Genomic DNA, 13,752 nt, shown 5'->3' on the forward strand with positions numbered 1-13,752 from the left:
CTGTGGAGTGGAAAGCAGGCCTCCGGAGCCTGAAGCATCCTTGCCAAGACCTACAGCACGTTGCAGTCATCCCGGACACGCCAGAGTCCAACCGGACATTTCTATGAAAAGGAGTTTGCTCTCCTAACCCATTAGGTACACAGACGTAAAGTGAGAAAAATTCCAGTCAGGAGTGGGTAAAATCATGCATTCCTGTGAGAACCCAGAGGATTTCAACAGCGTTGTACTGTACCAGGGAGCCTCGCCGCCTTCCCCTTCCTGAGAATGTTACCTGGACACGTGGGGCAGCACTTTCCCAGATGCTTGGAAGGGTTTTTACAATGAACGACACATCGCACCTCAGACTCTGTGACAACGCCTTCCTGAAAAACAGAACGCCGCAAGGAAAGTCAGCCCAGAATTCCCACTGAGGACTTACTCACTTTTGGAAAGTAACCAACTTAGTAGGAGAAGAATTCAAACACAGAAAGTGCAAAGGTGGGATGGGTGTCAGGTCCAGAGGTATATGACACAAATGAGGTCTGATGGCCCCAGCTCGCCCCATCTCGAAGTACAAATCCTGTACCCGTTCTCTTCCCTGTCCTAGTTCTTTCTCTTTGACTCTAATTTCCTTTCTTTCTTCCTCCCTCCCTCTCTCTCTCTCTTTTTCTTTCTTTCTTTCTCTCTTCCTTCCTTCCTTCTTTCCTTTCTTTCTTTCCCTCCCTCCCTCCGTTCCTACCTTCCTTCCTTCCTTCCGTCCTTCCTTCCTTCCTTCCTCTCTCTTTCTTTCTTTTAAATCTAGTATTTAAAACCTCCATGCTGTCAGTCAGTAGCTAACAGAGTCTAGCTGTTCATTCACAATTGTTTTAAGTTTTCAACACTTACTATATTTTCTGTAATTGTTATTGCACTTTAAGCCATTAATTATAAGGCACAGAGTACAAACAATATTCCAGACTGGCATCTGGAGACCTAAATCCTCACCACCCTTCCAGGAATAACTAGACACCAGCTCTGCAATCTTAGAAATTTCTCTGGGCCTCGCAGACAGTGTGGCTGTCAGTCATCAAATGAAGAGATTAGATAAAACTATTTTAACGTTCATATTATGTTCTGTCAAAATAGATACTTTCGGTCTTAATAATGAAATCAAGGGGCTCATTTGCAAACTGATCTTGGGACTCTAGTATTTTAATGTTGATTGAAACATTTTTTAAGTTAATTTTCAGAGTTGGTCTTTGAAGCATTTTTCTCTATATTCTCTACCCATTTTATAAAATGGATTTGTATGTTTGTTTGTTTAATTTTGTTTTCAGGGGAGTGGTAACGAAAGCTAAAAAACTATGTAACAGTTTGACAACTAGATAATTTTCTTCATCGTTTCTGCTACCATATCATCTCAATCCAACAAGGAAGGTTATATTCTAACTGCCTTCATATCTGTCAGACCTGAGGCTTCCACTACCAGGGGAATTTATTGTGGTCTATATCACATTTGCGAAGGAAAAAAATGCCAAAACACCAGCAACATACAACATCAAAAAAGGAACTGGGCTTTAGTTATGTAACTGAAGCAATGCAAAAAGCCCAGGATCAATTTCCCTTTAGTATCTGCAATCCAGATGTTGGATTCAGGTTACTTCCCAGCATGAATTTCCTGTCTCTGATCTTCAAATCTTCCTCTTCCAGTAAGACACTAAAAGTGGAAAATAAAGGTAAATTCTCCACCATCAGATCTCCTTCAGTACGAAGACATAAGAAATAAGCTAGATTTCAACTCAAATGGAAATAAACCAGATCATTAGACTAGCTGTTACCTGTCTGGTGTCTAGTTTTACCCAGTACTTGTAGGCTCAACCAGAAGTGTTTTAAATGGCAGTGTTGCTTATTCTTATGACCACCCTATGAGGTAGTACTATCTCATTTTGTGGGGGATGAAAGTGTGGTCTAGAGAGGTTAAGTAACAAGTTATGTGAATGGCAACGCCCATATTTTACTCACTACACTATACTCTCTCTTCTGTTACTGATTCTACGCCCTGAGAAGAGAAGATCTTGGAGACAGAGGCTGCAATTGTGTCATTGTGCAGAGGAGCATCTTAAAGGAAGACTTCCCTGATGGGTACCAGTAAACGGTTGTTTCCTGCATTCATAGATGAGGTCTCCTTCCCTAAAGAAGGAAGAAAGTAAGCAAGAGTGGGAAGGTACCAGCTGAGCAGAGGAGCAGCTTTTTGTAAGTACCTTAACAGAAGTTTGCTTTTATGGTTATTGAGTGAAATAATATTTTTAAACTAGTTAACAGGGTGTAGGCAAAGTATTATAAAAGGAGAAAAATTAAAAGGCAAAGTTCATTCTTGGTAGCTAACGTCCCCTTTCTGCGCTCCATTCTATAGTTCAGCATTTCCTGACTCCCAGGGATGTTGGTCTTTAAGATCTCTTCCAGTAATAATTCGATATTCCTGCATCATTCTCTCTGACCGCTGGTGAATGGCTAGTGACCAAAGCTGATATTCACAACTGATGAAGGCTTGATGTGTTATTCAGTCAACAGAATATTCCCACCCAGATAATAGTTTCCATTTAATCTAAACAAAGCCTTCATCCAAAGGCAGCAAAATTCACCACTGGTCCATGCAACTTGAAGATTGTCAAGACCTCTGACTACTGTATAAAAATGTTACACTACACTCCAAAAGGCATGCAATCATCTTGTTTAAAAGACAGTGTAGGGCTTCCCTGGTGGCGCAGTGGTTGAGAATCTGCCTGCTAATGCAGGGGACACGGGTTCGGGCCCTGGTCTGGGAGGATCCCACATGCCACGGAGCAGCTGGGCCCGTGAGCCACAATTGCTGAGCCTGCGCGTCTGGAGCCTGTGCCCCGCGACGGGAGGGGCCGCGATAGAGAAAGGCCCGCGCACCGCGATGAAGAGCGGTCCCCGCACCGCGATGAAGAGTGGCCCCCGCTTGCCGCAACTGGAGAAAGCCCTCGCACGAACCGAAGACCCAACACAGTCAAAAATAAATAAATTAATTAATTAATTAATTTAAAAAAAAAAAAAAAAAAAAGACAGTGTAACCATGGCTTTCGGAGTGTCCCTCTCAAAGACTGGAAATCACATCGGTCAAGAGGCAGGGTGGGGATGGGGTGGTGCAAATTTTAGAATGAATGTGGGCTTTTCATGTTATTAAAAGTCATTGCTGTCATTATTTTGTTCCATAAAGCTGACTGCATGTATAACCCAGAGTAAAAACTCAACAAATATTTACTGAGTCAATTAATCTATTATTCATATCTGTTCTAACTACTGCTTATTTTCACAAATAATTTAGATTACTACATAAATAAACTGAACATTTAACTGAACAAGTAACTGAAGATCTTATGAGTGAACATGCCCACTGTGGGCTTATGCAAAGAACATGATTACATAAAATTCAGATTTCAATAAACTAAATGTCAATATACTTGCGATAAGATCAGAGAGAAATATGCATTATCTTACTAACCTTGGTTCTCCTTTAAATGCAAAAGTATATCCTTGAACAGTGAAATGAGACTGGGGGAAAATGATTTAACAGCATCTTCTCTACAGAGAAAATTTTTAAAATTATGTCAAAATTAGATGAGCATTTTTTTAACAAAGTATTTCTTTAAAGAAAAGGAATTCGAAAATTTCAATTCTTCATTTCCCCTTTGGTTTATCTTGCCTGTTTAAGACCTGTAATGATTAGACCCACAGGGAAACAGTGCTCTTTTCAGAGTTCAGCGAGCACCAGGCACAGTGGGCTCCCTAGGACCCGAACTGGTGGTTCTTAAATTTGTTGCGTTGAAATCACTGAGGTTACAATGTACTAATTACTTTGATTTAACACAGTCTGCAGATTGGCTCCAGCTCAAAATGTTTCTAAATCAAAAAAAGAGAAACATATATCCTCTAACAATACCTCTTTCTGCTAATAAGAATTCGTGTTTTGCAAAGCTGACTCACAGGAAGACATGAATTTTCCCCAAGGACATATGCATCTTCTCAGAGTTTTTCCAGGCGCAGTTTAACAATGGTGAACAATTCTGCTGTGTGTTTCTGGAAGCAAGTCCCATGCAATATCTGTCCTGTAACTGTCTTGTTATGGTGACTGTCACGATAAATTTGGACAAGGATACAGTTGGTTTTTCATTTGTTTCTCATTTTTGTTTTGCTTTTTTCTTTGGAGTTTTGTTCTGTGATGTCTGAAAAGGGTTTCTGGAGAGGACTTTATGGATTTCTTGTCACTGGAGAGTAAAATAGGTGGACTTTACCTGGCACTGGCGCAGGACACAGGGTTCAGCAGGACTCTGCCATTTGAAGGAGCTGTTATAGGTACTTCCTTCATAGGTACAACCTAGACGAAACACAGAAGCAGGAAGAAAGGCCAAGAATGAATGTGGATTTCCTTTATCTTTGAAGCAAAAGAAGTTATGTCTTCTAAGCCAGAACTAGCGATCATAGGAACCACCATGCTCCTTGGCTATTTTCCTCCAAACACAACTAAGACTTCTGAACATCCACCTAGCTTTCCCTTACATTAATTGTTTGACTACTGAAAAGATTAACCTCACAGACTATATTTTCAAATGGAAAACCACTGATTGATGAACTCTCTTGGCCAAAATGCATAACCTTGTGACTTTATTTATGCCTAGTTAAGTATGAGGAGGACCAGGGCTCAAAACACCACTGTGAAAGGGGATTTTGCACAAGACTACATGAACTTAAGATTGCCGAAGGTCAAGAGGGAAATGTAAAACATGGTAAGAAATAAAAGCAAAAAATTAAAACATAGGAAATGACTGCAAAATTCTATACCCATCTAAGACTCCTGACAAGCTACTGTCTTCAACAGATGAAACCTTCCAAGCCTTGCCTCCAAGCTCTAAGAGCTATGATTTCATATTTCACTTTGATTTTACTTTTAGGTATGAACTAGATTAAGGAAATCTGAAACTAACAATATATGGATTATCACATGTTAATTCACTAGCCAAAACAGAAGTCATGCTCATTCATTGGCAAAAACAGAAGTCAAAGGCCAGAGATTCTCAAAAAGGAAACAAGTTTAAGTCTCTGCAGAAAGAGCCAAAGAAATAATGATGCAAGGATCACAACCTAGATCTTGAATTAGTTTACCCAAATAACACCCTCCACCTTGTGAGTTACGTTTTCGGGGAAGATGCACCTGGCTATGCCACTAGTAACTGCACAATAGATTATTAGGAGCATACCAGGCAAATGGGATTTACCAATTATAGCCCAACTGCTTAGCCCAAAGAGTACAGCAGCAGGAACACACACATGGGATAATGCAGAAATAAAAGGGCCTGCCCCTCTGTACCAGTGATTGACTTCTGCCAAGCCAATCAACCTCAATTCACATCAGTTTTTCTTGTCCAAGATACAAAGAGGAGACTCACCTCCTTCTCTGAATTCTTTTAGACACTGCAGTGGTAATAAAAAAAAACAAAACAAAACAAAACAAAAAAAACAACCTCAATACATACAAACAAAAATAAAGGACTTAAGATTTCAATAGATGTTTTCATAAACTTGGAACCATGATTTGAACTCCCAGAGAATTATGAATGACTGAAAAGAGCTCAGTAACACTCTTCTCTCTAGTTCCTACAAATCAAATTACTAAAGTACACAGCTGATTGGAACCATATTAGGGAAATGCTTTCACTCTATATTTTTTAATTTCCTTTGCATGAAGTGTTACAGCGATAAAATGTTCAACCACAGGAACGCCTAGCACACTACAAATACTTATGCCAAACCCAGAATGAACACAGTAAATTTCCAACAGTGAAAACAAGTATAAAGTCATTTGGGCTAGCACAAATCTTACGGAACAAACGTACTTACAAAAGACGCGCCATGCGCATGTCTGATCCCCTACCACAGACTCACTCGGATAATAAATAACTTGTTCCGAGAGATGGAGGCGGGGAAATCAGAGGACCAAATCCAACTCACGTTAAGTCCAAGTAAATACGAAATGCCTGCCACGTCTGCCAGTGGCGTTTCCAAATATGTCATATATTTTCATCCTCTGGATTAAAAAAAAAAAACTGAAAGAAAGAGTGATTTTTATGCTGGTAATAGGGCAGGCAAAGAGCTTACCTTTTTTACTTTGAAGGAGGAAATGTACTACAAAGCCCATATAGACCAGGCAGGAACTGCAGGCCAAGAGACTGTTCCCAGACAATGCCAGGCCATGTGCAAAGGGCTCCCAGGAGTAGGGCAGACCTCTCTGGATTATTCCACCCAAAATGGGGTAAAAGGTATTGGCACCAGTGGTCCACAATGCAGGGAACCCAGCAATGTTTTCTGCTTCAAATAACTCAACTGGAAGGCTGGCTTCTCCACCACAGTTTAACATATAAAGACCCAGGTCAAATTATGATGAGCTTCATTGCTTAACTGCCCTTGTTGACATGTCAGTCTACCACACCTGAGTCCATATAATAGATTTTCCCAAATGTCGGATGAGTCTGAATGAATGAGTAGACTCAAAAATATAGGCGTTAACCTCTTTCAAAAGTATAATCCATACCTTACCTGCCCTCAACAGCATTGATTGGTTTTGGAGACTCCAATAGACATAGCATCCTAGTAGATTTCATATGTAAGGGATTCTTGGGGATAAGATAATTTTAGGAAGGACATTTTCACTGCTCTTTGGGTTCATGTTCTAAGATAAACATGTCATCTTAATACAAGACACTAACATGAGCTATGTGAAGACTCACATATACATACAGTCAAAGGGAACCTCAGATTTACTCCAGACTTACTTCTTATTCTCTGTAAGGCAAATTTCTTTATAATAAAATCTATTTACCACCAATTTTATGCTGCTAATAGGGCAGACAGGCAACATCTTGTCCCTCTTTTCATTGAAACTCCAGAGGAGGAATATATTAAATAACTATTATTGGCCAGGGTAGAAAAAGAGGCAAAGCAAATTTTCCATCATACATTGAGGCAGTGTTTCTCAAACCACCTCTAGTGAAAGGTTTGTTTTGCTTTTGTTTTTCCAATCCAATGTGGGCCAATACTTTCATAAAATATAATAGGACTTCCCTGGTGGTGCAGTGGTTAAGAATCCACCTGCCAATGCAGGGTACACGGGTTTGATCCCTGGTCTGGGAAGATCCTACATGCCTAGGAGCAACTAAGCCTGAGCGCCACAACTACTGAGCCTGAGCTCTAGAGCCCGCGAGCCACAACTACTGAGCCTGCGTGCCACAACTACTGAAGCCCACATGCCTAGAGCCCGTGCTCCGCAACAAGAGAAGCCACCACAATGAGAAGCCCGCACACCGCAACGAAGAGTAGCCCCCACTCGCCGCAACTAGAGAAAGCCCGCACGCAGCAACGAAGATCCAACGCAGCCAAAAATAAATAAATAAATTTATAAAATATTAAAAATAATAATAGATTACTATAAAAATTAAATTTAAAAGATTAAGGCAAAATATAAATTTTTATTATTATATGTAAGAGGTATAGAATTACTTTCTAGAATCATGATAAACATTTCTAGTTGCTTACTCTCCGATTCTGTACTTTTCTCATTGTAGACCGGCATCGTTGTTTCTGGACCATTGGTGACCTGCAGAGCACATTTTGGGTTGCACTGCATTGAGGGATGTGTGAGGGAGGAGCAACCCAAAGAAACAATCAAAAGATTTCAATCTTAGATAGTTAGAACTAGAAGCAAACTTGCAGATAATCTACTTTCTCTCTTTCATTTACATGTAAGAAAATTTGCACAAAAAAGATTAAAGTGGCTTACTCAAAGTCAGAAGGCATTTGGTGTGAAACTAACACTAGAACCTGGTCCTGTATGAAATCCACATTTTCACATACAGGTCTAAACTGGCAGAATTATTTGGACACTTTCTAATTCATAATATCCTTTGCATTGAGGACTTAATGGCCCGGGGGGGTGAAAAAATCAACTCTGTCCTTATAAAATTAAATGATAGCAGATCCAGGAACTAAATGAAAAAGTGGGTAAGCTGGGCAGGCAGGGAAATGGTTAGGCAACCAGTAAAGTCACTTTTCCTTTTTCTTTAAATATTTTTAAATAAACTTTCGACAAGGGAATTTATAAACATTCATTAGTTTTCTTCTGGTGATAAAAAGCTTTTTAGATTCCACGAGCATCATGAAAACCATCCATACTGTAGCAGGAAGAAGTGGTTATTTTCTGGTTAAATCACTGTAATATATTTAAACCAGTAGCTCTCAGTCTAGAGTGGTTTTGCCTTCCCCCTCCAATTCCCCACCCAGAGGACTTTTTGTAATGTTGGGAGATATTTTCAGATGTCACAGGTTGGGGATCAAGGTGCTACATGTCTCTAGTGCACAGAGGCCAGGGGTGCTGCTAAACACTCCACAATGCGCAACAAAGAATCAACCAGCTCACAACGTCAGCTGTGCCGAGGCTGGGAAACCTTGATCTAAACCATCATATGCAGCCACAAATGGTTCTTCTTTACAAAACTAAAATGATATAAAAACAAGCCTAAACTAGCTACACGTCACTTGTACATTTATTTCAGCTTTTTATATTATGTATTTTCAGGGTGGGGAAGAATTTCAGAGCACTTTTTTTAAACACAAACTCTCTTGCAGAGACGCTTGGCCTAGTCAACTAGTTCAATTTGGAAAACAACGTGGCAATGTAAACAGGAAGCACACAAATAAATTGAATCCACAATCAAGCAATAAAACTCACTTTTCCTATTAGCTGTGACCTTTTTCAGCAGCCACATTATGCCAAGGGAGACAGAATATTACACATTTTCATCATTCTGTTGTTAAAATAGCTGTTAAAAATCATCAGGACCATTAAAAAAAAGAGCATTGGCCATCTAATGAGCCTTAGCCCCACCCAGTCTCACCCTTCTAGTCTTAATCCTCTCTTTTTTCAAGTTAACATTTAGCCTAAGAGCAGAGAACTGCATCTTATCATTACCAATAACTTAACCCTTGGCACCCAAGGGCCTCACAACATGGCCCCAACGTACCTTTCCAGTGTTTTCCCTTCATTCCTGCAACTCCATCTAGGTCCCTGGGGTTATCCACCTTTCCCTGATCGTAATGAACTCGAATGCTTCCTTAAATAGGTTCAAGTTCTTCAACCAAGGCTATCCCGCTTCTGCCTCTATCATCCCACTGAAACGTCACTCTCTTGGGCTGCAGCTGCCTACAAGTGCCCAATCCAAGGGGACACTCAACCGTTATCTTATAAGACTTCTCTATGGCAAGCTGACCACATTTTCCTTTTTCCATCACTCCCCCCCAACCCCGCTCCCTCCCCCCCGCCACCTTCCAGATGTTCTCTTCCAATTATCTTTCCATTCCGTCCACTCCTGCCTCAGCTAAGCTGCTGGTTGTTCCTCACCTGGACTATTACAACGGGCTCACTGCTTCTGGCTGGGACAGGTCCTTTTTCAGGCATCCTCCTGCACTGCTACCAGTATGCGCTCTTTCAAATCCAGGTCTTATTACCTCATTCACACACTTGAACTCTATCAATGACTGATGGTTCTCAACCCAGCTGAAGTGTATACTGGTACCTATCCCCAAGCTCTCTTCTCTAGACCAGTAGGATCAGAGTCTCTGGTGGTAGGAAGTGGAAGAGGAATCTAACGTGCAGCCAGGATTGAAAACCACTCAACTTTACTATAAAATTCAAACTTCTTAGCATATACAACTCTCAGGTCTGGCCTTGACTCATTTATTTATTCTCTTTGCTGCTGCTCCCAAACTCCCCACACTGCAGACATGCTGCACTTAGAATTCTCCCAAATATGGCCGGATAATCTCATCCTATGATTTCGCAAATGCTGGTCCCTTCTTGAAAAACCCAGATCTCCTCCATTCCCTCCATCTCCATCATCCCCACAAGGACACAAAGGTCACCCAGGCTCTCCTTCTTTGCCTGGCTAACTCCTCTTTCAAGATTCAACTCAAGGTCACAGCCTCTAGGAAGCCTTCCTGGAAACTTCCCCACCGAGGGTGTGCTCTTGTCCTCCTTCTCCAAGAAGACTTGTCCTTTCAAACACTTATTCTAGGTCATTTACAATACTTTGTGTGTAGCAAGTACTTTATCAATGTTTCATTTCAATAGTAATAAATAGTAAGCACCAATATTTGCAGCTATTCCTGCAAAACACAGGGAAAAAGAAATGGAGAAAGGATGACATTCCTTGGACGTCCTGTCTTCTCTTTTGGCAGGTAGACTAGTTCAATTCACTATTCCACCTCCAGAAACAGCAAAGTGTTCCTGGAGCAACTCAGATGCCAAAGTCTGTCTCTTCTAACACCGACCCCCAACCGCAGTCCCCCATGGACCAGGCCAGCTAGGGCTGAACACAATGAAGGAAAGTCCTTGAGCATACCAGCACCTACTGACCCTCAGAAATGAGAAACATATCAACACCTTCTTGGTCCCCTCTTCCCATACTGTGCACACCTCATTTTAAGTTAATTTTCAGGAGGGTGCCTTTTCTTTCCAAAATCAACTTTGATGCTCCAAGTTACTGGTTTAGTTTTGTCTTGTTTTATGGGGGTTGGGGGGGAGTAGCATGCAAACTGCCATATTTATTTAAATGAAACCAACCGTACGGTCTTTGAAATCAGTTCATGCCACATGGTACAGGGAAGCAGAGAAGACAGTTCTGCCATTCTTTGCTGTTTCTGGGCCACCTGATCGGGCAGCCCCACCTCCTAGACTTGGTCAATAAGCCCCAAATTACCCCAGCTCAATACAATTTTTTAATGAACCGTTTTTCAGACACTGTTCTCCAGGAATATACGGAAGTATAATCAAAAGGGGTAAACATAAAACCTGACTAGCCATTCTAGGGCTTAAGTTGTGTCCTTAGGAGTTCATTTAAAACAGGCTTTTATTACTCTTCAAGGCTGTACCTACCGTGAATCCTGCAGGCAATTTTGCTTATTTTTAGCTAATGGCAGTTTTATAGTCAAACCATTTCCTCAGTCCCAGGAGAAAGACTCAGACCCACAAACTGAGTTCTTAAAGAGTGGCGTGTGCCCCCTGGACACAACACTCTTTTCCATAGCTTTTTTGTTTTGTTTTCCAATTATGAATTAACCATATGATTGAAATGAAATAATCAACAATAGAAAAAGAAGTGGTGGAAAGCTATTTAACCTAATTTTTGATGCTTTTGTGAATAAAATCCTACATACACAGAAATATCAGATGAGTACAGGTGACTTGTAAATTCAACTCACTTCACCAGTATATAGGAACACACAAGCTCCATGTGACTTACTTGGGTTTCTAACCTATTTGTTTATTGAGGACTATAAAGTGATGAAACTGTGGCTCACAGGACCAGTCTCATGACTTTACAGTATTGTAATACATACAATATCTGGCATTGATGTTAAGGTAATAGAACAGATTCTATAAGCCAGAAATAAATTAGGCTTCTATTCGATAAAATATGCTTTCAAACTTTTAATATAATTAATTCAATAAAGGAAATATGCAATGCATTAAGGACAAAAATGCTTGCAACAACTTTTTAATATGAGCCACATCACCCATCATCCCTGCATTTGATCTGGTCTTACCATAAATACTTCTTAATTTAGGAGTGCTCCTACCTCTAGGCTGAATCAGTATTGCAGCAGCCATACTACCCCCAGCACCCCATTGTCAAATAGCCAACACCCATTGCTTCTCACCAGGCAAAGAAGAAAGAACTATGTTGAGCTCATACTGAGCAAAAACAGAAAAAGAAGAAAAACCTGGAGAGACTGTCCTGTGAAGCCATAAGCTTGGTTCTCCAATGTGGGCAGGAAAATGTCACTAGAAGTCATTTCCAAAGATGAATTCCAGGGACTTCCCTGGTGGCGCAGTGGTTAAGAATACGCCTGCCAATGCAGGGGACACGGGTTCAAGCCCTGATCCGGGAAGATCCCACATGCCGCAGAGCACCTAAGACCCTGCTCCACAACTACTGAGCCCGCGAGCCACAACTACTGAAGCCTGCATGCCCAGAGCCCATGCTCCGCAACAAGAGAAGCCACCACAATGAGAAGCCTGTGCACCGCAACGAAGAGTAGCCCCCGCTCGCTGCAACTAGACAAAGCCTGCGCGCAGCAACGAAGACCCAACGCATATAATATATATGTATATGTATAGCTGATTCACTTTGTTATAAAGCAGAAACTAACACACCATTGTAAAGCAATTATACTCCAATAAAGATGTTAAAAAAAAAGATCCAACGCAGCCAAAAATAAATTTATTTTTTTTAAAAAGATGAATTCCAAAAATATTTTCAGAAATATTATGTAAATAACCCTCCAACAGAAGAAAAGGAGAAAATTTAAATCACTGCATAATTATTTTAGGTGAGGCATTGTACTTGGAATTTTCACATGTAATTTTATTTTATTTTTATAAAAAGCACTCTAGGGCAGAAAACACTTTACCCCTAGTTTTTAAAATGAGGATCTAAGATTCAGAAAAGCTAAACTACTCTGTCCAGGTCACACACCTACTCTTTTTATCTTACTCTAAAATCCACATCCCATTCATTCACTGGGTCCTGCCAGGCGCATGGGAGAAGCTCAGAAAGTAGTAGCTTCAAAAACAAAAAGAGTAGAAATGATGTCCCTGGGGAGGATAACGTGCTGCCTTTCACTTGCTAACTTACATGATACTTTAACATCATGTTCCAGTGATGTCTTAAAACCAGTATTATAAAGTAAAATGCAGCTTTTGCAGCTGAAGAGGCAAGACCCGATTCTATGGATTTACATTTACTCTGTTCTAAATGCCTTTACCTTCGGCTATGAACCATGCTATGCCTCAGGCCTTCTGACATCATGAAGCAACAAATAACGAGGGATCAAAAGATCAAATTCAAACATCTCAGGTCAGAGTCACGCATTTTTCAAAACAGGAACATGTTTCACAGTATGGGGTGCACAGGAGCAGCTTAAGAAAATAAAATTTATTTGAAGACAGCAAAACAACCAACAATCTCATAGGATAAATTATGGCAGCCACAGATAAGAAATCACAAATGGAATCCTCAGTTTCCTGAACGTAATTTCAAAGACATCAGTGAAAATCTCTTTGACGAGCATAAAGAAGAAATGAAAATATATACAACACACATACAAAATGCTATTTGCGTGACTAATGTAGTGCCCTGCATCATTTTTACACTTTGGGACGCATACCACACAGATGCAACCTTTATGGTTCATTAGATAGGATGTTTAGGGCTCCCTGTAAAAAAATTGTCAGATCTTACCACCTCCCTTTTTCTCTTTTATATTTTGAAATAATTATAGATTCACAGGAAGGTACAAAAAATATACAGGGAGGTTCCACATACCCTTCACCCAGCCTCCCCCAGTGTTAACATCTCGCATGACCATAGTACAATATCAGAATCAGGAAACACATTGGTTGACACTGGTGTGGTCCACTGAGCTCATTCAGATTTTACTGATTTTACATGCACTCATTTGCGTGTGTGTGTTTGTGTGTGTGTGTGTGTGTGTGTGTAGTTCTATTCAGTTGAATCACACGTTTAAATTTGTGTAACCAATCAATATACAGAAGTGTACTATCACCACAAGGCCCTCTCAAGCTATTCATTTATAACTACACTCACTCCACTTACAGCTTCCATCTCTAAGCCCTGACAACTACTAACTAGCTCTCCATCT

The 13,752-nt window shown here is 40.5% G+C and overlaps 1 protein-coding gene across 4 annotated transcripts in view; it reads right to left on the bottom strand.

Moving 5' to 3' along the window:
• The window catches only part of BMPER (BMP binding endothelial regulator), a 378,272-nt gene that overhangs the window by 190,668 nt on the left and 173,852 nt on the right, over positions 1-13,752 (bottom strand). For all 4 annotated transcript variants that reach the window (XM_057550081.1, XM_007175215.2, XM_057550080.1 and 1 more), the window contains 2 exons: positions 4,275-4,357; positions 272-362 (listed from right to left, as the gene is read on the bottom strand). In XM_057550081.1, the coding sequence (XP_057406064.1) occupies positions 272-362; positions 4,275-4,357 (174 nt within the window). The remainder of the gene's footprint in view (positions 1-271; positions 363-4,274; positions 4,358-13,752) is intronic.

This window comes from Balaenoptera acutorostrata, chromosome 7, assembly GCF_949987535.1.
Source record: "Balaenoptera acutorostrata chromosome 7, mBalAcu1.1, whole genome shotgun sequence".
In the NCBI taxonomy this organism is placed as follows: domain Eukaryota; kingdom Metazoa; phylum Chordata; class Mammalia; order Artiodactyla; family Balaenopteridae; genus Balaenoptera; species Balaenoptera acutorostrata.